Source organism: Sphaerodactylus townsendi, linkage group LG02 (assembly GCF_021028975.2).
Source record: "Sphaerodactylus townsendi isolate TG3544 linkage group LG02, MPM_Stown_v2.3, whole genome shotgun sequence".
Lineage (NCBI taxonomy): Eukaryota > Metazoa > Chordata > Lepidosauria > Squamata > Sphaerodactylidae > Sphaerodactylus > Sphaerodactylus townsendi.
Window position 1 is genome coordinate 124,676,631 of NC_059426.1, and position 23,356 is coordinate 124,699,986.

General features: G+C 40.7%; 1 protein-coding gene across 5 annotated transcripts in view; it reads right to left on the bottom strand.

Moving 5' to 3' along the window:
• The window catches only part of MGA (MAX dimerization protein MGA), a 97,978-nt gene that overhangs the window by 67,447 nt on the left and 7,175 nt on the right, over nucleotides 1-23,356 (bottom strand). For all 5 annotated transcript variants that reach the window (XM_048484347.1, XM_048484348.1, XM_048484344.1 and 2 more), the window contains exons 2-8: nucleotides 22,102-23,217; nucleotides 17,243-18,176; nucleotides 16,603-16,705; nucleotides 9,856-9,948; nucleotides 7,631-7,762; nucleotides 4,864-4,962; nucleotides 1,602-2,245 (exon numbers count right to left, since the gene is read on the bottom strand). In XM_048484347.1, the coding sequence (XP_048340304.1) occupies nucleotides 1,602-2,245; nucleotides 4,864-4,962; nucleotides 7,631-7,762; nucleotides 9,856-9,948; nucleotides 16,603-16,705; nucleotides 17,243-18,176; nucleotides 22,102-23,159 (3,063 nt within the window). In that variant the 5' untranslated portion in view covers nucleotides 23,160-23,217. The remainder of the gene's footprint in view (nucleotides 1-1,601; nucleotides 2,246-4,863; nucleotides 4,963-7,630; nucleotides 7,763-9,855; nucleotides 9,949-16,602; nucleotides 16,706-17,242; nucleotides 18,177-22,101; nucleotides 23,218-23,356) is intronic.

Sequence of the window (23,356 nt, forward strand, 5' to 3'; positions counted from 1 at the left end):
GGGAGTTTTTGAAACAGCATGGGCTGGGAAGGTGGGTCCCCTATTCAAAGAAAAGAAGTCCAAATTTCGACTGGAATAGTGTTTGTGATTTTAGACAACACTTTCATGTTTTTATTTTAATTAACACAATTATAGCAATTATAGTCAAGAAAATGTAAGTACTGCACACAGTATTTAGTTATTTTTTTAAAGGCTGTATGTAATTTTGAGGGAGGTTCCCTCCATATTTAGCCCATGATCCTCTTTTAGTCACATGCAAATAAAAATATTAACATAAGTTGCACAAAAATGTGGCTATGTATTCAAAAGTAATGCAATGCTATCAGAATTTGAAACTATCAGTATTTGAGCTACCTATGATTCCTGATCCAACAAGTGATACATATGCTCAAATCTTCTGTTGCTGGGTTGGAACAGTAGCTGTTTTAAGAACAGAAACCAGCCTTTGCTGGATAAGATGAATAGTCTATATAGCGCTGTTTCTCACAGTGGTCAAACAGAGAGCCCTGTGAGGCCTACAATCAAGCGCAAAGGCCTAAACTTTCTCCAGCTTTTGCCAGCTATAACGCTACTTCAAAAAAACTATGGTAAGTTTCCATTTAGCCATTGTGCCTAATAGCCACTGATGGACCTATCCTCCATGAATGCCTTGTGAAATCATCTAAGCTAGATGCATCACAACATCTTGTGACAATAAATTCTATAAGTAAATATATATGTTCTGAGCATACTACCCATCAACTCAAGAGTAGAAAGTTCTAACCACTTTCTCTAAACCATGTATCAAGGGCCCCATCTGAATCTACAGATCAGGTCATGTAAGAGAGAGGGGAGATTTTTTTTCCAAATTTGGTTTCCAAATCTATGATATGTGCCAGCTATCATTGTATATTGCAATTTCCATTTTACTGGTCACAGTGACTCCACTACATGATATAGTTCAATGGTAGACAGGTCACTTAAGAGTGGCCAGTCCCTCTCCAAGCAATCGCTGCTTTGTGAAGATAAAGTGACAGCATCCCTTTCCATCTACTTCTCTTGTCTTCTACCATGTGTGCACATGCTCTGTACACCCTCTGGATGGGAAGAACTGTGCTACTGACTCTTTCCCCCTGCATCATTGCTGCTAATTGCCTCTTTCAGAGAAAGTATACACATAGATGTATATTTTAGTCCTTAGGGCAAGTAGAAAATGCTGTGGGGGTTTGCAATAGAGCCTAGTGGAAGACCATTCCACTCAAGCACTGCACATACCTACTCTAAAACACTGTGATTTTTGGACTGGCTGCTATTTTTCTGACCGTCTCTTAAACCAGCCCACTTTTTTTCTGATTGGTAATTCCCAGTTCTTGAGAAAGTAAGGAAACAGCTCACAGAAATAAAATGAAGTCTCCCCTCTGGTGATTTACGCTGATATCACATAAAATGGAGAGACTGTCTAGAATTACTGGCATGTCTCTTAATTCCTTGTCTCAACTGAAAGTCTACAGCACAGAACAAGACGTTTCAGATATAAATTAAGACAATTAACCTTACTACAAATTCATTTTGCCATATTTCTGAAGTCCAAAAAAGTAAAACAAAAGCAAACAGCAACTTACCTGAGCTGTGAGGAGAGTTGTGAGAGACAAGTCTGCTCGTTCTTCAGTAATATAGGTTCGTGGCTTCCCATCCCACAATGCACATTCCTCCAAGTCCATCAACTTCAATTGTGTCTTAGATAAACTTGGTGGGCGACTATTCTGATTCTGTGCCTGTGCCTGCCGCACAGGAATTTGTTTTCCTTGCCCTGTTTCATCTGTGCTCAGCTCTATGAGAGCATCCACCTCAGCTGTGTGACTATTTGGCTGAGATTTACTGACTTTCTCTTCTGAGACTGATAAGTTGTGTTTCTGCTTTGTTACAACAGTTAAAGGCTCTGCAGGCTTTCCTTTGCCTCTAGAGAATGCTTGTTTTTTACTCTTAATTTTCTTTCTCTTCTTTCTAGAGACAGAAGGCACAGAAAGAGGCTTGAAAGTATCAGGGCCAGGTGGAGTAATGGTGGACTGCTTCTTTAGAACACTATCCAGTGTTCGTACATAGCTGGTGCTTTTAGTTGGAAGCTGGTAAACCACAGGACCACTGGATGTGTTAGGAGAGAATCCCACATTCGTTTCCATCAGCTTCCCTTCATTTTCCAAGTATTCATCAAGCTTATCACTGCAGAAGGCAGATCGGTTCTTCAGGGAACCTTCTAAAATGCTACCTGAATAATCACATAAAACAACTTCAGATAAAGAATACTGCCCACATCACTATGAGAAACTGCTTAGTAAATTCATTATATTTTTTTTAAGAATTGGAAATACGCATTCTAACTGTAAAAGCATTAGGAACTGTTACACAATAGCCACTGAAGTACCAAACATTTTCCCATTATCACAGAGTTGAGGAAAGATATTGACTGAACACATTCTGAGAAGGCAATCATGAAAGATGGCAGAAAGTGAGTCCAAGATCAGATCTCTTCTTTGGCATAAAAAACTTATATATGGCTAATTCTGAGCATTTCAAAAAGATTAAAAATAAGCCCATATTAACAGAAACATTTGGACAGTATGTTGCAGCTGGTGGCTCAGTGCACCAGACAAAGTGTTTTGTTCTTGTTGTCAAATCACAGCTAACTTATGGTGACCTCATAGGATTTTCAAAACAAGAGATATTCAGAGGTGGTTTGCTATTGCATGCCTTTATGTCACTTCCCTGGTATTCCTTGGAGATCGCCCATCCAAAAACTTGCCAGGGTGAGGCTAAGAGTGTGTCACTAGCCCAAGGTCACCCAGAAAGTTTCCATGGCAGAATAGGGATTTGAACCTGGATGTCCCAGATCCTAGTCCAACACCTTAACCACTACACAATACTGGCTCTCCAGTTCACAAGACAAAATATTGGGACAATGTAATAACCATTAGCTGTAACAATTAGATTGACCTGTAAAGCGTGTGACAAAGGGCAGATTCATTCAAGGAATCAATAATGTTAAAATGAACTAAATTACAGTTATTCATTGAAAACCCGTAGGTTCTTGATTCTAAACCTCCATATTATGCAGTACTACTTGAGCCTTGTTCCTTTTTGCAAAAACTGGCTAAACTCATTTGAACTGGATTTAATTGATTCAATATCATGCGTTACAAAATAAACTAGACCGTACAATTCTTTTTTGCTAATGAAGGAGGCTTCCAGTAGTGGAAGATGCCATTCATCAGCAAAAAGCGTTCCAGTTAGAACAACAGAATCATAAAATCTAACTTATTAGTGGTATAATGATCCTAGTTAACCAAATTAATACATTAAATGATAATTCAGCATATGTGTCAAATGCCTGAACTACAAGATCACATCATTGTCTGATATATACTTACAAGTTCTTTCTTTGAGAATAAAACTGCAAAGACAGAGAATGACATTTTGGAACTGTAAACTTTTATATCTGTATTAAAGATGACAGGTCTCTGCAAATGTTACCCTTTACATGCCCCACATAGTGATATCAGATGAGATTCTGCATCTTATTCCATGCTCTGGTCACTACAGAATGAGCATTTAATAAATGGCACACAAACTTCTAATTTTGGGAACTAAAACATACCTAGATGTTTCAGTTAGGGACACTGAATTTAAGGTGATCCTATATTTAATAACTACATGATCTCCTGGTTTGGGATTATACTTCTTTTTGGGAACTAAAACTGGCGAGCAGGAAAGTAGTGATATCCTCTAAATACACACATATCCTCTGCACTAGTGAGAGTTGCAACTGTTATAAAAATATTGCTTGTTCCTAGGCTTCATTTTTTGTCTCCATACAGTAGCAAACCACCCCAGTGTGCAATGGCTACAAAAGCAAAATTAATCTAACACAAAAGAATTAACACCAGATCAACTGCCATCTTTCTTGAATCATGTTTTGCCCAAGAATATATTTCACAGTTCTGCTGAGCTACAAGATTGGTTCTAAAATTCACCAGCTGGGGATCTTTGAACTCAGTTTTTGGTCATGGAGCCAGACAGTACTGAACTTGGCTATGCCCTTCTTCCCAAGAGATAGAAAGGGCCTTAGAATTCCAACTCCAAACAACAATATTTTGTCACAATTTTTTCTACGTACAAGAAAAAAAGTCTGTACTAGAGATTATTAAGGGCACTGAAAACAAAACAGACCTACCATAATGCTTCTGTATAAAGTTCAATTACATTGACTCTACCTTTTTTGTTGTTTTAATTTTATCTTTATATCTACTTTACTTTTAATGTATCAGCCTGACTTGTTGGGAATGGGCAGGTTACAAGTTGAATAAACAAACAAACAAAATTACAGGTGGAAAGGTACCAGATCGAAATTAGGGAAAAAATTACAGTAAGAGTAGTTCAGCAGTACAATTAGTTCCCTCTGATTGGCAGTATTCAAGCTGCAGCTAGATGAACACCTGTTAGGGATGTTCTAAGCTGCTTCTACATTGAGCAGGAGGTTGGACTAGATGGCTTGTATGGCCCTTCCCATTCTATGATTCTATACACATAGAGAGTATCAGTTGGGATTTCCAACAGTCAAGGAGTATCAGTTGGGATTTCCAACAGTCAAGAACTCATATCTCAAGGTTTCCACTTCCCACTTTTCAGTGAATACTCCAACACTAAGACCACAATAATGTTCCTCAATTTTCTATAAGCAATTAACAGTGCAATCCATCCAAGCCCACTTAAATGAAGGGGCTTGGACTGGAGTATTTCTCCTTAGAACTGCACTGTGAGAGATTATTGTGGAGTTCTTTCTTCTCTCCCCCCAAAGAAAAATAAACGAACAACTTGAATGTTTCTTACCTTCATTTTTTGAAGAATTATGTAATTTCCCTCTCCATCCTTTGATCTTTGTGAAATCATTTGTCTTCCCAGTTCTAGAAACAAAGGGAAGTCCAGCATCTGAGGGGGGCGGAGAAGACAACTTAGTTTATCAAGGAACAAAAGGTGCTAAAAGATGACAGGGAGATTGCAGAGATGCTGAATGAATTCTTTGCATCTGTCTTCACCCAAGAGGAGGCGAGGAAAATTCCTGCACCTTTCTGCATGGGCGCTGTGCAGGGGTGCGCCGGCATAAACAGTGCCAACGCACCCCCCGGGGCAGTTCGCACAGATAGTTTCAGTAGGGCTGCAGGTGGCGGAACAGCCTTCACACAGGCTGCGCCGTCGCTGAACGCCATACCTCATCTCCTGGCTTCCGATGCGTTGCAGAGGCCAGGGGACCACCCCCCCCCTGCAGGCTGGAGCAGCGGCTCTGGAACTGCAGGCCAGGGGGCATGTCCCCTGGCCTCTGCGACGCGGCAGAAGCCAGGAGACGAGGTACAGCATTCAGGGATGGGGGGGGGGGGATGGCGCCTTCCAGCTGCTGCTATTCGCACGGCAGCAGTTGGAAGACACAGTTCAGAAGCAGCGTCTTCACACCACTTGGGGGTGGTGAGGCTGGCGCTACTGCGATGCAGCAGTGCTGGCCGTGCGAACCCCTCCCCAAGGAGGCAGTTTTTAGCGTCCCTGGGGCGCTGTATTCCGCCCATGCGCCTGGCCCAGATTGCATTCACCCAAGAGTTCTTAAGGAGCTCAAGAATGAAATTGCTGATCTTCTCACTTTAATAAGCAACTTATTCCTGAAATCAGCCTCCATCCCTGAAGTCTGGAAGATGGCCAATGTCACAACAATCTTTAAGAAAGGATCTGGCGGGACCCAGGAAATTACAGGACAGTCAGTTTGACATCTGTTCCTGGTAAATTAGTAAAATCTATAATTAAAGATAAAATTATAAAACATGTAGAAAAACAAGACCTGCTGAGGAAGAGTCAGCATAGCTTTTGCAGAGGCAAGTCCTGCCTTACAAACTTACTAGAGTTCTTTGAGGGTGCAGGACATTGTTTACTTGGATTTCCAAAAGTTCCTTACCAGAGACTATTGAGAAAACTCAGCAATCAAGAAATAAGAGGGGAAGTCCTCCTATAGATTGAGAACTGTTCTAGTTGAGAAACAGGAAGCAAAGGGTGGGTGTAAATGAGAAGTTCTCACAATGGAGAGATGTAGGGAGTGGTGTCTCCCAAGGATCCATTTTGGGACCAGTGCTCTTTAACCTATTTATAAATGACCTGGAAGTAAAGGTGGATAGCGTGGTGGCCAAGTTTGAAGATGATGCCAAATTATGTAGGATGGTCACAGACCAAGAAAGGGATTTGGGCGTCTTAGTTGATAGTTCCATGGGAATGTCAACTCAATGCATGACAGCTGTGAAAAAGGCAAACTCTATGCTGGGGATAATTAGGAAAGGAATTGATAATAAAACTGCAAAGATTGACATGCCCTTATTTAAAGCAGTGGTGCAACTGAATTTGGGGTACTGTGTTCAGTTCTGGTCATCACATCTCAAAAAGGATATCGAAGAGATAGAAAAAGTGCAGAGAAGGGAAACGAGGATGATTGAGGGACTGGAGCACCTTCCTTATGAGGAGAGGCTGCAACATTTGGGACTCCTTTAGTTTGGTGAGGAGACGTCTGAGGGGGGTTTTGATTGAAGTCTATAAAAATTATACTTAGGGTAGAAAATGTAGAGCATTGGTGAGAGAGAATTTTCTTCTCTCTTTCTCATAATACTCAGAAACCAGGGGCATCTCCATTGCAGATGAAAATGTTGGGGGGAAGAATTAGGACTAATAAAAGGAAACATTTCTTCACGCAACGCGTGATGGTGTTTGGAATATGCTGCCACAGGAGGGGGCGATGACCACTAACCTGGATAGCTTTAAAAGGGGCTTGGACAGATTTATGGAGAAGTCGATCTATGGCTACCAATCTTGATCCTCCTTGATCTGAGACTGCAAATGTCTTAGCAGACCAGGTGCTCAGGAGAAGTAGCAGCAGAAGGCCATTGCTTTCATATCCTGCATGTGAGCTCCCAAAGGCATCTGGTGGGCCACTGCGAGTAGCAGAGTGCTGAACTAGATGGGCTCTGGTCTGATCCATCAGGCTCTTTCTTATGTACTTAATTAGGGAAACTATGCAAGTGTGCAACATTAACTGTGCAATCCTTAGAGTTATATTGTTCCAGGTCCACTGAAGTAAATGCAACTAGAAGAGTACTCAATTTAAGTGGCACTGTACATGTAGCAAATTTAATGAACTATAAAAACACTGTTGCTTGTCCTCTGAAAATGTTGCTTGGAAAACATCAGCTTAAGCTCATACATTCATAAAATAGATAAATCCCCTTCCCAATCATACCCTGATCCCATTCAGAGCCACAAATGTTTACAGTGCAGTCCAAAGAACACATACTCAAAATCGTTCTAAAGTCCAATCAACTGAACTTACTCTGAAAGAAGTGTTCTTAGGATTGCACTGTTATACACATTTATACTATCATTACACATAAGAATATCCAACAAAATTGATCCACTCAGCTTAATATTAATACAGCTCATTTTTTAAAAAAACCAAAACTTTGGTAAAATTGAATTTGTTTCGCCAAAATCCAACTGTTTCAAACATTTTTCAGAGATTTAGTCTATAAGTCAAGCTGTACTATTACACCTGCAGAAAAATATATAAACTTACCAGAAGAGCAGGAATTGGTCCCCAGGGTTTTCCACAAAGCATAGTCATTTGAATAACTTAGTGGCAGCTGCACCCCTAAGTATTTCAAATCAATGCTCATTGTTGGGTCCACAAAATTCAACTTTAATCCCACTATAAAAAGAAAATGGTACAGTAATTATATACAATTTTGAAAATAATTTTAGGTAAACAAAAAAGCAACAGCCATTCCTCTGGGCCAGGATTGCACTTTGTAAAGACAAAGATACAGGGTGGCTTAGTAACATTTGATATTTGAATGTTTTGTGAACATTGGTTAGAATAAAAATTACTTGCTTATATTTAACCACGCAGTTAAGAACATTTAACTGCCCTTACATTTTTAAGAGTGGTCAGTGATTTCATATCATGAAGGTCATGGTTTTAAATGCCTAAGAAGAGGTATTGTGCTGCGTAGTTTGACCAGGGTGGTCTTTACCCCATTTTCTTTCTAAATGCATTTACAACATAACATTTCTGATGTTCACCTTTGGGTACAGAGAACACTTATCAGTCAAGCTTTTATTCTTGGGGTAAAGATCAGTCTTCCTGTAGCCTCATTGAGTTTCATGAAGTAAATGTGAAGTCCTCCAAATAATGCAAATCATTAGCTAGTTTCCCTCTGAAACTGAGCCCTGAGGAAGCTACAGTCTCTTCCCAAAGCATTTCCCAAAAAAGTCAGATTCTGAGATTTGCATACTATTCTTAGAAAAGTTTTCTCCCACTTAACACTCCGGAAAGTAAGGAAATTAAAAACCAATAAATCTCCAAGTCCTGATGGCACACACCCAACAGTTCTTAAGGGCTCATATGTGAGAATTTATCAATATGTAATCTATCACTAAATTCAGCTGCTGTTTCAGAAAATGGGAGAGGAGCAAAGGTTACACTGATTTTTACAAAAGAGTCCAGAGAGGAACCAGGAAATCACAGGCAAGTCAGCCCTAGGCAAATTTGTAGAAACTGTAATCAAGCATATAGAGGAACAGAGGGAAAATCAGTATGTCTTCTGCCAAGGGAAGTCCTAACTTACCAACGTTTTGGCATTTTTGAGAAAATAAACAAGCATGTAGACAATGGTGACCTAGTAGACATTATATACTTGGACTTTCAAAAGACTTTTGACAAGGTACCTCACCAGATCCCTGAGTAAACTTAGCAGTCATAGATTAAAGAATGGGTTATCTTATGGATTAAAATTGTTTAAATGACAGGAAGCAATGAAGTTCTCACAATGAAGAGTATGATCTTTTCCACATAAAGACCTGAATAAAATTGTAACTTCACCCACCATTTTCTCCTCCCCCACCCCCGTGTGCTCCATGCCCCCTACTCATTGTTTAATCTGGACCAAGCTGCAACAAATGGGGGGGGGGGAGCATGGAGCATGTGTGTGTGTGGGGAGGGAGAAGTGGAAGATAAAGTTACAATTTTACTCAGATCCTTATGTGGAACAGGGTTGTTCACGATACCATGCACACTTAAAAGGAAAAAAACTACATGGAAACCTGTAGCGTTTTACTTTAGTAAGCAGTAGGGTCCTACAAGAACTGGGGCAAACTATTTCATTTATTCACAAATGATCTAAAACCAGGGATAAGTGTAATGGCCAAGTTTGCAGATGCCACTAAATTATTCAGGATGGTGAAAACCAAGGATGACTGTTCCAGGAGGATTTCTGCAAATTGAGTGACTGGGTGACAATGTGGCAAATTAAGTTCCGGTTGGTAATTGTTAGGTGATACAGCCTGTAACAAAAAAAAATCACAACTTTATGGTTAACCAATGGAGTTTGAACTTGCTGAGACTTCAAGGGAAAAAGGTCTTAGGGGTCATACCAAGATCAATGAAAGTGTCAACTCAGTGTGTTGCAATGGTAAAGTGCAGAATAATGCACTTTCAAACTGTTTTTAGTGCTCTTTGAAGCTTTGCGGAATAGCAAAATCCACTTGCAAACAGTTGTAAAAGTGGTTTGAAAACGCATTATTTTGCGTGTGCGGAAGGGGCCTTAGAGTATTAGGGAAGGAACTGAAAATAAAATGACTGATATTATATTGCCCTTGAATAGATAAATGATGCTGCCTCATTGGGAATGCTGTGCATAGTACTGATCACTGTTATCTTCCAAAGGACACTGTAGAGCTGGAAAAATTACAAAAGGGGGTAACCACTACTTGACAAGCAGACATGCTTAACATAATATCTACCTTCCTGAAGACTAGGATGTATCACTTGCTTATACTTAAAAGACTTCAGATCTTCCAAAAGTTCTTTTTCTAGTTGCTGTATCCTGTGACCATCTGTCAAAAAAGAAACATGTAAGCACTTTTACCATAACCAGACTGCTTTTGACTAATTAATCCAAGTTCTCTCCTGCAATGCTTTAATTATCCCGCCCACGACTAGAGATCTAAAATTTCCAGAAATTTTCAAGCAGTGGAAGTTTTTCCCCCCAGAATAAATGGAAAGTTGGGGGAGTTGGTTTATACTTACAACTTACTTGCATTTTAAAACAGCAGTACTTGACATACTTACAGAATTTTGATAATTATAAAAGCCTTAGTTTTGTACAGTAAAACTGGAACTACACCCAATACCTGAGAGAAAACTGCAAGGGGTTTGAAGGGACATTTTGACAGAGCCTTCAGTACCCTGCCCAGGGCCATCTATTAAGTACCTTTTAAAAACTTTCTTATGAATTCATCCCTTGCCAAATGCCTACAACCTCCCTCCACTCCCTCCCCACCCACAGTATAGCTGCCAAAGCAGCTACCTGCCTCCTAAGGGTATTTAGATGCAGACCCATTTTCCAACCCTCAAACAGAAACTTCAGAATATCACTACATGAAGGGACAACAGGATTCACCTTATCAGAACATGGCCACTTTTAAAATGTTAGGCATGAGGATTTATAAATTCAGCTGGCAGAATCCTGCCTAGCCTTGAGGATGACAAGCACGGCTTCCTCCAGCAGACCTAACATTAATAAGTCTGACCACTCAACCTTAACAACACTAGGTGAAGCCAGGTTGGATTCGGGTGCAGAATGTGACCTTACATCAGTTAGTTCATGTGGTTGGGTAGTTCCCACATTTCTTGTACAGAAAGGTACATCAGATCAGAGCACCACAATCTCCCTGGCCAATGAGGGGTCACCAACATGACTGATGTCCCCTTCTGCTCGATCCTGTTGATTAATCTCCCAATCAGTGGGATGGGGAAAAGGTATAAACCAACTCCCAGAGCCAGACCTGTCTGCGCACATCTACTCCATCTGCTAGGGAATCCTGGTAACATGCATAAAACCTGGGAACCTGGCAATTTTTGGGGAGGCAAAGAGATCCAGCACTGGAAGGCTGAACCTCCTGAAAATCATGTTGAAAATTGCTGAATTCAGAGCCCACATGCCCTGGTCTATATTTGACCAGCTTAGCCAGGTAGCCTGAATATTCATTACTCCACTGAGATGTTTTTTGTAGAGACTTGCCAGGTTTCTTTCTACACACACTAAGAGTCTTACTGCCTCTATATGTAAGGACAGGGAACATGCCCTGCCCCCTTGCCTGCTTACGCAGGCCTTGGCTGTGACATTATCCGTCTGGACCAGGATATGATGACCCTAAAATGCTTCCTGAAAAGCTAAAATGCCCAGCTCTAACCAGTTTATGTTTTGGGTTTTATCTGCTGGGGGATCACAGGCCCTGAGCTACAAAGTCCTGACAATGGGCAGAACAATGTGTCTATGGTAATTACTATCTGTTCTGGAGGAAAATACAGGGTGCCCGAAGCAATGTGGTCTGTCATCAGTCAGCACCTTCTTTAAGCAGAATCTTTTCGTGGTGATGTTTTTTGGCGATGAAAGGGAAGAGTCCTCGCATGCAATTTGGCCCATGGAACAATGCTTATTGTTGAAATTAGCAATCCCAACAATGCTTACAGAGACATAAGGTCAGCCTTGGCGTGCTGACATCCCAAACCATCCCTCCTAATTTCAACTGTTTGTTCCTGAGTAGAAAGATTTCCCCCTTGATGGTGTTGATCTGAGTTCCCAAATGAATGATGACATTCGATGGAACTGGACAGCTCATGAGAAATCTCCAACACCTGGATGGATGTTTGAGTGTCCTGACATTGATGAGGAGGTTGTACAGGTAAGGATAGACACGGATTCCCCGTTGCAGAATATGTGCCACCAGGGTGTCCATGACTTTTATAAACTCCCTGAGAGAAAGTGAGAAACCAAAGGACAATGTTGCATTGATAGTGTTATTGCCCCCAAGGACAACTGTAGGTAATAACAGGAAGACACATGGATTGAGATGTGCAGGTAGGCTTCTTTCAATTCAGGAGGTCAAGAACTCTCTCAATGGAATTGTGTAAAGGATTCAATGGTGTTGATGAGAGGGGCAGCCGCCTGGCCTTGACTACATTCCACAGCCCGGGCGATGGGCCAGCTTCTCCGGCGGAGACCTTATCTCTGCGAGGGAGATGAGACCTCCGTTCCCATGGGAATCCGGGAGGGGGGATGGGATGAACAGAGTTATAACCTGTGTTTCTGGCGGGAGATCTTATTCCTGCCACTGCGTGTACTTGAGCTTTCTAAGATGTCTGAATAAACGGTCTTTTACACCAAAGAGCCTTTTATTTCTGCTTCTATGGAATTCCTTACAAATTGCCTGCAGAATGGTTCACAGTGACTCTATACAAAACTTTTTCTTCAACACTCAGCTATTCAGCTGTTTCAGGTTCAGGATTGCCCTTCACTTCCGACTTCTTGGGGACTGTGAAAAGTGGAGATTAAGCCCCTTGATCCCTCTGTTCTGCAGGAACCAGTTCACTAGCCAGTAAGGTGTTGTACCACTTCCTGCAGAATGGCGTTTTTTTCTGGTGACTTTGATATCGGAACACTTTGAAACGGTGTGTGTGTGTGTGTGTGCGCGCGTGCGTGTCTGTGTGTGGCAAAACCTGCTCAATCTGATACCCTTTTTTGATGATGCTCAAGGCCCACTGATTATTTACCATTTTTGCCCACATGTCCTGGGAAGTGACTTAATCGACCCTCTATGATGTTTTCAGGCAGATGAAGGCTTAGAGAAGGGATTCCTATCTTGTTCTTTGTAGCTGGATTGGAACTGTCAGCCTTGGGTTTTGCCTCTGAATGAAGAAGATGCCCTACCTAATCCAAATGGCTTGTAATCCTTTGATTTGTAGCCTGACTGAAAGGAGAAAAAAGAGCATGATCTTTTGCCCCTTTGATCCTTGTACGAAGACAAAGAAGAATATAGCATCGCCTTTTTCTTCCTGCACCGCATCCTGAAGGGTAGTTTTCTGGAGAACCTTTCAGCTGACAAATCAGCCTTGGTCATGTTGTTGACCTTCCAGGCTTTGAGCCACAGATTCCTGCAAACTTGCACTGTCACTGCTTGGGACCTAGCGCAGAACTGAACTGCATCCTGGGATGCGCCAGTGATGAACTGGAAGGTATGTTGAATTTTCAATAGGAACCTCTTAAGAGCAGATGAATCCACCTCAGGTTCCTTAGTCAGATGGTCTAACCAGATGATGGAGGCTCTTGTAAAGCTAGAAAGTACATCTAGAGCTCAGATGTTTAACAAAGCTGCTTTGAAGGCTTTTTTAGGGCAATCATATATGAGTGGAACTTTTAATCTGCCCAGTTTCTTTCATCAATGTGTAGTGATGCCTGACGATGGCATTCAAGGAAGTTTCAAACAGGACTAGCCCATTTCCCTTTGACAGCTTTGAAAAAGCACTTCAGAAAAGGGCAGCCTTGATTAGCGGGTTGCTTGAACACTCTTCGATGGTACTGCTCAGAGTTATCAGGTGGCACTGTGGACCCAGTTTTGAATGTTTGGTAATTTAGAGTGCTGGTGACCTTCTTCAATGAACCAGGGAAATATTCATCAGAGAAAAGTCTAGGGTTTTTGTTCTGGAACTCCTCATCTCCTGACCACCCTCCATTCTCACTATCTGCGGTACAGACCTCAGATCTGCCTGAGCAGGATTCTTCCACATCCATTTCATTCTCAGTCTCTTGGTGATGGTGAGTCTTTTTGAATGCTTTTTGTCCCAGTGGTGGGAGGAACGGAGTGTAAAGACTCAACATACTGCTTCTACATACTCCTCAGAAGGGTTGTAAACTGAGTTATCTGGGGGAGGTAGACAGTATTCAAACGGACAGGAGTTCATCAAGTGATAGTGATGATAGTCCAAAGGTTACAGAGAGAACTGAGCAAATAGGTCAAGAAGCCAACAGCAGGAGGGAAAAAGCCTTAAAGGGGCAGCCAGAGGAAATGTACCGTGGCCTTCAATGTCTCTACACAAATGCACAGAGTATGGGAAATAAACAAGATGAACTCGAACTCTTAACACAGCAAAACAAATATGATATTATAGGCATCACTGAAACCTGGTGGGATGAGTCACATGATTGAAACATAAGAACTGAAGGGGATAACCTATTTCAGAGAAACAGATCAAATAGGAAAGGAGGATCGTTGTACGTAAAAGATTATTACAGCTGTGAGCAGGTTCATGACTTAAATCCCGCAAGCCAGGTTGAGAGCAGTTGGGTAAAAATTAAGAGGGAGAGAAACAACACTGATCTCATAGTGGGGGTCTATTAGAGACCCCCATGCCAGTCTGAAGAGATGGATGACACATTCTTGGAACAGATGACCAAACTTGCAGGAAGAATAGAAATAGTAGTAATGGGAGATTTCAATTATCCAGATATTTGTTGGGAGTCAAACTCTTCCATGACAATCAGGTCCAACAAAGATTAAGATTTTTTTTGGGGTGGCACTTTTACATCTGGTATGCACAAGGGAAGGAATTTAGAGCTTTTATGGACCATGCAAAGAAAATCTGTCTTTAAAATATGGAAGGATTATAAAAGGAAAAATATTAATTTGACACCAGGGTGGATTTCTCCACAAGAATCCATCAAAATAAGGTTAGAAGAAAACAATATGATTAAGATATAAAAATCTAGTAATAAAAAGAGAGGGCGAAATTTAAATGAAAGACATGACATCATAATCAATGGCAAAGACTGTCAGTGGTTCTTATATCACCAACTGACGGAAAAATGGAATGCACTGCCTTGGAGTGGGGTGGAGTGTCTTCTTTGGAGGTTTTTAAACAGAGGCTCGATGGCCATCTGTCAGGAGTGCTTTGATTGTGTGTTCCTGCACTGCAGGAGGTTGGACTTGATGGCCCTTGTGGTCTCTTCCAACTCTATGGCTCTATTCTGTATCATAATCTGTGGAAGGGATTTCCTTGTTCACTTTGCAGTGAGAGCCTTGGCTCTGTCCCTTAAATATTCCCCCACTCACTTGGTGACCCCTGACTCACGGGAGTTACGAGGTGCGGGGTTTCCCTGCCCATAGGCAAGGATGTTGTAGCCTGTGCCCCCTGAAGCTGATGACCCAGGACTGGTTGTAGTAAGGCACAAGGAAACTCTCTCACCCAATCAGGAGTTGAAGAAGGAAAGGAAGCAGCGGAAAGGAGTGGCAGTTACGGCGTACAAAATGGCATCGGCGCCATACCAAAATAGCACTGATGGGGTTTTCAGTTCCTGGCCACGTAGTTGGTCCTTAGCCCGAAGTTCCTGGGGTTTGGGGGCCCCCAACACCTCCAGTCATGTTAGATGCTATCCCAGCCAAATGCAGGGATGGCTCACTGCCATTCTGCCTGCTTCAGTCTGGTTCAGGAAATGACTCAGTGGCTGGCATCAGTATCAGTGGTCCTGAAAGGTCCTGTGACACCCCCTCCAATGAGACGGTAAAGAGTTGGGGTTGCTTCATTGGGACTGAGTGCCCCACCCCCATTACCTCAGGCAAACTCATCAAAGCTGCCTGCCGCCTTTTGGTTTTCCCATGATGAGGTGACTTATCCTTTGATTTTTTCTTCACGCAGCTACGGAGGAAACCAATTTTGCTTTCTCTTCACCCATAGTAGCAATCTCACAGTGAAGCATCACCTGAAGCAATCTCTTTGGACTCAAAGCTATGACAACTGAAGAAACTGAACTTTTCCTAGTCCTGCTTGGCCAGTAGGGGGAATGACCTGTCAGCGAATGATGGAGCCTCACTGAAGGAGAACAGGCATTATAAATAATTCTCTGGCTCAGGATAAGAGAAAGTAGGTAGTAAACTTTATACTAGTATGCAGCTTGATAAATTAAATTAACCCAGAAACTCTCAGGGTGAAATTACCCATAATGTTTCCTTTCTTTCCCAAATGCATCCACTTGGGTATTCTTTCAAGGAGATGAATGAAATGGAGGGAAAGCATCTATTTAAACTTTTTTTCTCCTGCAGTTGTCACGATGAAAAAAAATTCCTGATATGCTTTTATTCTTCTGTGGGAGAATTATGGTACTCTGTTTCTTTTCCATTACGCTGTTTGGTGGTGTCAGAGGAAAAGGGTTAGAGCCTCAACAACAGGAATAATAATTTTAAAAATAACAACAGAAAAAAAAACCATAATGGGTAGTTTGACCATTGAACTTAAAGTCTTCCTACAGATAGGAAAGGGCAGAAAACAAAAAGCAACCAGCTAATTATGTCAGCCCAGCTATACAACAGGGCTGGGTGGACAATTATTCTCTTTCTGCCACTCTCTGCAAACCAAATGGTGCCCATGCAAGCCACAGGCTCTATTCTGGAAATACACATGAAATTAGATAACATCCTTTCAGGCAAGGGATGGAAGATGCCCCAGACAACACCTCCAATTTTTCATAACCAAGCAGAACCATTTCCCCTTGCCTGCTAAGTACGCCATTACAGGCAATTTCAATAGTTCAAGAATATGCATCCAGAGAACTGTTATTTCTAGTCACTTGGAGATTCTTCCTTGCCCCATATGACAGGTTATGTTCAAGCCTAGTGATAACAAAGATGATACTAGGCCAGATTTCTGCTTGTTACCTGGATCACTGCACGTATCATGTGGAGACAGTGACGGAGTCTGTATACTCTGAAGGTCTTCTCTCTCTTCAACTCCATCAACAGTATGGATATTAAGAGCATCCTATATAAAAAGAGCTAATATGAACGTTATCTATCTTTATGAAATTCTCTTTTATACTAGATGATCTAAACACATTCATGGAAGTACAAAGACTTATCTAGATATAAGTACAAAAACTTCAAGAGCAGGAGATCTCAGCTGTGACCAAAATAATGAAAATTCCTGCAGCACCCTTAAAACTAACATTTTATTGCAGTATAAGCTTTTGTGAGCCACAGGCTACTTCAGCAGAACTGTTCAGTCTTATGAAAGACTCTGGCTCACAAAAGCTTATGTGACAAAACAGATTTGGTAGTCTTTAAGGTACAAGAAACCCCTTTGTTATTTAAACCACAATACTGAAATCCCAATGTTTAGATGAAGAGAGAACACTCATAATACAGAAAACCCACAGCACCAAATTTAAGAATACTGTAAAATCTACAGTTCAATGGGAAACTAAACACACACCTCAAGTTTGTAATTATACAAGGAACAACTCCATTGTATTATTTACTGTTTCTGAAAACTCCAAATTTACTTGAGGTGTATACTTACCTTGGAGGCAAAGGAAACAAACAGCACTCCATCCACATCCTCAAGATCAGGCTTAACATTTAAATGGGTACTGCAAGGCCCTGACAAGGCATAAGAGCTAGCTGAAATTGACACTTCAGTAAATGGCAGTACTTGTCCAGCTTCTGACAACTTCATTTTCCGTGGTCTTCCTCTTTTACGCATGCCTGGTACCACAACTTTTGGGTTACCAACAATCCCCTTGCGGGACAGAGGAGTCTTAAATACGCTGGTTTTCTTTTTCCCCGAGTTATCTTTTGCAGAAGACAACCCGCTGCATGGAGCTGTCTTGATGCTGTAGGCAGATGCTGTCTTTGTTTCAGTGAGATCGCTATATGCTTCAGTTTCCCAGAGCATATCTCTTGCTGAAGAACACCCATGTGGAACATTATCTTCAGAAATGTGTTCAATTGCCATTTCCTCACTTTTCGTGGCTGTAAATGGGCCAGAAAGATCATTTTCAAAACAATCCACTGAATAACTGAGGGGCGAGTTCTCACTTTCGGAAGGTGACAACACAGTCTGTGAAAGAGCAGAGACTTTTACTGTATTCCCAGTGACTGTGCATGGCTCTAAATAGACTACAGGCATCTTCCCACTATCAAATTTTAACATTTTTGCTTTTGCAACACCCAACGGGCTATTCTGTGCTGTGCTGCTGGATTCAATTTCCACTTCCTTTCTGCCCATTTCATTGTTTTTCTTCAGCTGTTTGTTTCCTAAATCATCATTAATGGAATATTCTTCTGGTGCTTCATCTCCTTCTTCTTGCTTCACATTTACCCTTTCCATACATGCACTTGGCCCATAATCATATTCATCCACTGGTTCTTCTTTAACAACAATATTGATGCCTCCATTTGAGTTCAATGGGGATGATGCATGAGATCTGTTTTGACAAGGGCTAGTTATTGGGCTGAACAAGAAAAGAAAAGAAAAGAAAAGAAAATTTACATTAAAAAAATTCTCAAACCCCCACCTGTTAATGCAATATGTAATAAAACAAATTAAATTTTTAAAAATATTTTTTTGGATTTTAAAATCAATAGGTAGAAGAATTTCAAACTTTTTAAACAAAGCAGCAAGAGGAAGATATCAGAAGGACTACAAGATGTACTGTAATATCTAATCCAGTTAAATATTTGGGAATAAACCTGACTGGACAAAATGATACACTATTTAAAGACAAGGACAAAATAATGTGGGTGAAGATACAAGAGGACCTGCAGAGATGGTCTAAACTAAAAATGTCATGGACAAGAATAATTTTTACAATAAAAATGAACATATAGTCAAAAATATTTTTTATTTCAGATGTTAGCAATCTATAGACAAAAAAAAATTGAAGGAATGGCAGAAACAGATATGGAATGGCAAAAGGCAAAGAATAAGATTTACAACTCAATCCAAATCCCAAAGGGGCCACCCCGCCACCTCTAGAGAGCTTTCAGGAGTTGCAGGGAGGCAGGGAAAAAGGAAAATTTCTCAATGGATGCAACGTTAACAACTCCACAAACAAACAACGCGCTGCATCAACCGTGCTTTATCAATTGCGCTAAGCCCACATATAAAGTGCAATACATAAAGTGCAACCAGTGAAAAGTGCAAACAACATCAGAGCTCAGACTCTGCTAATACTACACACATACTCACATCACCTCACAAATATAGTCAAGGTGACTAAACGATGTCTTCTTCACTCGGTCCTATGTCTTTGTCCGTATAGGTACTTGGACGGGACCTCTTCTTTGAAGATAATCAAACACTTATCAATAGCTGCATATACTGCATTCCAGTCAGTAGAAGTAAGTCTATATGGCAATGCGGACCGGTCTGAGCCAAGTCCGTCAATTGAATATCCAATAATAAACGGGTTGCGCTACTGTAACCGTTTTCGATAGATTCTTCTTCAGATTACAATTCTTCAATCTTAATCGGGATCTGTGCAATGTTTATATAAATATATTTTCAATAAATTATTTAAAATATCATTTCATACATTATTAATATTTATACATAAAATCATGTGAACAATTTTATAATAAATACTTTTAAAATACTTTTATACACTTACAATTACTCAAGGTGACTTCCTCACATCCATTCAGTTTCCCTTCTAATAGGGCTTGTTCCTAACCTCATTGTTTAATGGTTACTGCACTTCCACTTCTCAGCTGTATCTAATTAGCTGTCTCTTAAAGGGATATACCTCCATTGGGGTTCACAAATAGCATGTAAAGTCAATCGCTCTATTGAGGCCCTTGGCTGTATGTGATTTCAGTCTGTAAATCCACTTGGATTCCCACTGCAGTAGATGTTTCTTTATGTCAATCTTTTCATATCTGGGGACATCGCAATGGTATAACACAAGGAATGTGAAATCTTGTTTCTTCGTGTCTTTCTTTCAGAAAATGTTGCACTAAAGGTTCTTGTATTTTGGCTAATCTTACATTTGATTTGTGCTCCATTATTCTGATCCTGAGATTTCTCATCGTCATTCCGATATAACATAGTCCACATTTACATTGTATAAGATACACACAATTCGTGGTTTGGCAGTTGGAAAACTGCTTCAAGTGCCACTTACAGTTTGTATTCCGATCTTCAAATATTTTTGTGTTTTGGGATAGATTGCAGACTGCACAATAGCCACATCTGTAGTGTCGTACAGTGGGTGGGAGATACATTTTTGGTGCCCTATAATCTGATCTAATTAATTTTTGCCTTAATTTTTGCCTAAGAAAGACACAAAGTCTAAGCGCAATTGATAAAGCAGCGGTTGATGCAGCGCGTTTGTTGTTTGTGAAAAAGGAAAATTTCCCAGCCGCCTGAAAGCCCTCCATTGCCTGAAATGGTGGCATAACTTCAAGCCGCATTGGTATGTACACTTTTTCCTTATGCGGCTTTTTGACAACGCTTAATTTGTTCCGGCTCCAACAGACAGAGATTAGGTTTTTGCTGTATGCACCATTGTTAGGCGTTTTCACCTTCACTAACCACCCAAAGACTTTTCTTCCTTGTGTTTTCAGAGAGTTCCTGTTTACTCCTCTTTTGTAAAGGCAGACTTTTAACATCTTTTTAAAGCACTCTTTAATACCAATTGCTAAACAAGAGATGTAACTCAAGTGGATTCCACACAGCATATTTATGGCGAGTTGCAATTATAAATGAACTCATTTCCATTTTTTTAATGGAAAATGAATTTATTTATAATGACTGCAACTTGTTATGAATATGCTGTGCAGAATCTACTTCAAGCTCCTTATTCAGCAATACATTCATTGTACTGGCAATGTCCATGCAGCACAGTGGCTTTCTGCCTCTGGTGCCTCTGCCTCTTTACTTTCAGTAAACATCCAACTATTAAAACATTAATAGGAAAAAATAAAACACAATGGTAAAATATTTTATTAAAAAGCAAAATTTAGAAGGCCTATAGAGTCACAGACATAGGAAGCAATGAGAACATAACCAAAGCCCCAACCAAAGCCAAATCTGCCACTGGAGACAGCGGGAGGCCACACTGGCGAATTGGCTCTCCCTGGGAAATTTGCCCCAGCAAAGAAGCAGATCTGCTGGCGGGCAGCTGCTGCAGCCCTCCACTGTGCTGTACCAGCATTCCTGTGCCCCTGCCAGTGAAGGGGTGATCTGGAGGCATGGCAAGTTGAGGAGCTTCCACCCAGCCGTCGCCTCAACAACACTGGCAACTGGGGCTTTGTACTTATGTCACCTTTTTGGTGGCATAAGTCCATTAAGCCCAATGAGGGCTTTCCAGCAGTGGGGAGGCTTTTGTGTGTGTGTGTGGGGGGGGGTTGTCTTTCCACACCACCAGAAAGCCCTCTTGGGAATGGTGGGGCAGAGCAGATGTGGTGCTGCATCCAGGGACCCAGCCCATTGGACGGGGCTGTCAAGAAAGGAGGGGGAATCAGCTCCTCAAATTTTAAATGTTTCCTTGTTGTAAAATCAAATGATATACATGTATGCAAGTTTCACAAAGATTATTAAGCTTGATTTTAATTCTATGTTAAAAAAAATTAAAAACAGGGGAGAAAGAATGAAGAATATTTCATGGCTGTCATATCATCAAATGGCTGTAACATTGTGAGAGCAACTGACAAAAGAAAGTGGATATTTGAGGAAGGGGAAAGATGACTTTTGAACAATTAATTATTTCAGACACAAGACTTTGGCAGCTTTGCCAGTAAAAAATACAAAAAAGTAATGAGAGTTAAGTTTACATTAGATCCAATAAGTATGTTGATAAATATTCTACCAATTAATGTGCCAAAAGTTTACAATGAGTTGTTTAAGCAATCTCTGGAATTTATAGAATGAACAGACTAACAGAATATGCAACAATGGCAAGGCTGACATCTTTAATCCACAAGAAGTCAACTACAAAATACAGAAAGAAATCAAATCTTTTTTTGGAACTACATAGATCAATGACTATGACATTTTTGGAACTACATAGATCAATGTCTAGGACAAAAAGAAATTAAATTATGAAAGTTTAAGATGTTGATAGATATACGTGAGCTCCACATGTCACTTTTCCATGCAATAACGTTTTCTTCTAGTAAAAAAATTATTTAAAAAGTCGAAAAGTTTATTTTCTTTCTTTTGGTACACACTGTGAACCAAAAATACATTATAATCTAAATGTATTTATTCTAAAAACAAATGTTTATTCCACAATCTTCTCTTGTTGTAAAATTAACCACAGCAAAGACTTATAATTTGAACTCCCAGCTATACAATCAGCTCCTGAACATTATACTATCTGAACAGAAAATATTTATCTGCATGAGTGTTTCCCCTTAAAGTAAATGCAATCCTACCTTTCCAAGGCTTCCTGCTTCAATGCTGACCTATCAGAAATATGTTCATTTCTCTCCATAAAGCTCATGAAGTCTTGATCTGGACTGAATAATTCTTTCTCCAAATCTGTGTTACATATTACACTGGGGAATGGCTCGAGGCTCTTCTGCTCTGGATACAAACTATCAGCTTCAGTGGAATGCCTGTAATTGCTTGGAGAACTTGCAACGCTACCTCCTTCATGCTCTGAGCTACCATTTTGTTTAACTTCACGTTGGGGCCTAGTGCTCAGTCCGTCATCCCTGAACCCTTTTGCAAATGGATTATAGTCTATTTTTAGTTGTGTAATTTGGATGTTTTGATAGGCTGTCACAGCAAAGAACTCTGTTTGTGGGAAGGTGAAGGTGTGGACATCGGGACCGTTCAGCTGGATAACTTCTGTGGCTTTGTCAGCAGGCACCAGGTGTAGTCGAGGTAGATAGCGGTGCATAGAATGAAGAATGATGTGCCCTTCCTGGTCCAAGGTATTGTTAGTAAGTTTGAGTTTGTAGAAAGATACCGGCTGGTGCATCCAGTAATGACCTGTAGAAGGTGACTCAGGGTGAATAAATACCCGCCCCAAAACATGAGGTTCTGCTTTTCCACTGGGCTCCCAACTATGCCCATTCCATTTATAGCGGAAGTTGTCAACGGGAGAAATATCCATGACCAAGATATACTTCAGGTTAGATTCCAAGCCCGTGATCCAGTATCGACAGTATGGAAACATCCTTCTTCCTTGCTTAGTAAGAATCATTTCTGTATTACGATGGTAGAATTCATTCCACATGGTATTGTTGTCCAGGGTGACAGTAATGCCTCCAGAGGTGCAATCTGCAGGAAGACAAGTCTTCACTTTAGATTTTACCGGTACTGCTCCATTGCTAGCGATACCACAAGTGTCTCGATTTGAAACTAAGTTTCCTTGCTCGGCTTTTCCATTGGTCTGTGGCTGTTTCACAAGGACATAAAAAGCAGGTGTTGTGCCTGTTGCTGCCCCTCCATCCTGGTTCCCTAACACTATTGGCTGGTTCTCCATTATGGAAACTGGTTGAAATTTCACAGTATTTCACGGTTTTCCTTTTCGATTCATCATCCTGAAAAAATTAGCACAATACACAATTAACATCCTTATACTGTGAACAAGGCATTTTGCAGCATAAAGTATCCCACTCAAACAAATATAAGCAATATCATCATCTTAAACATACCTAATTCTCAGCATGGTTAAATCTG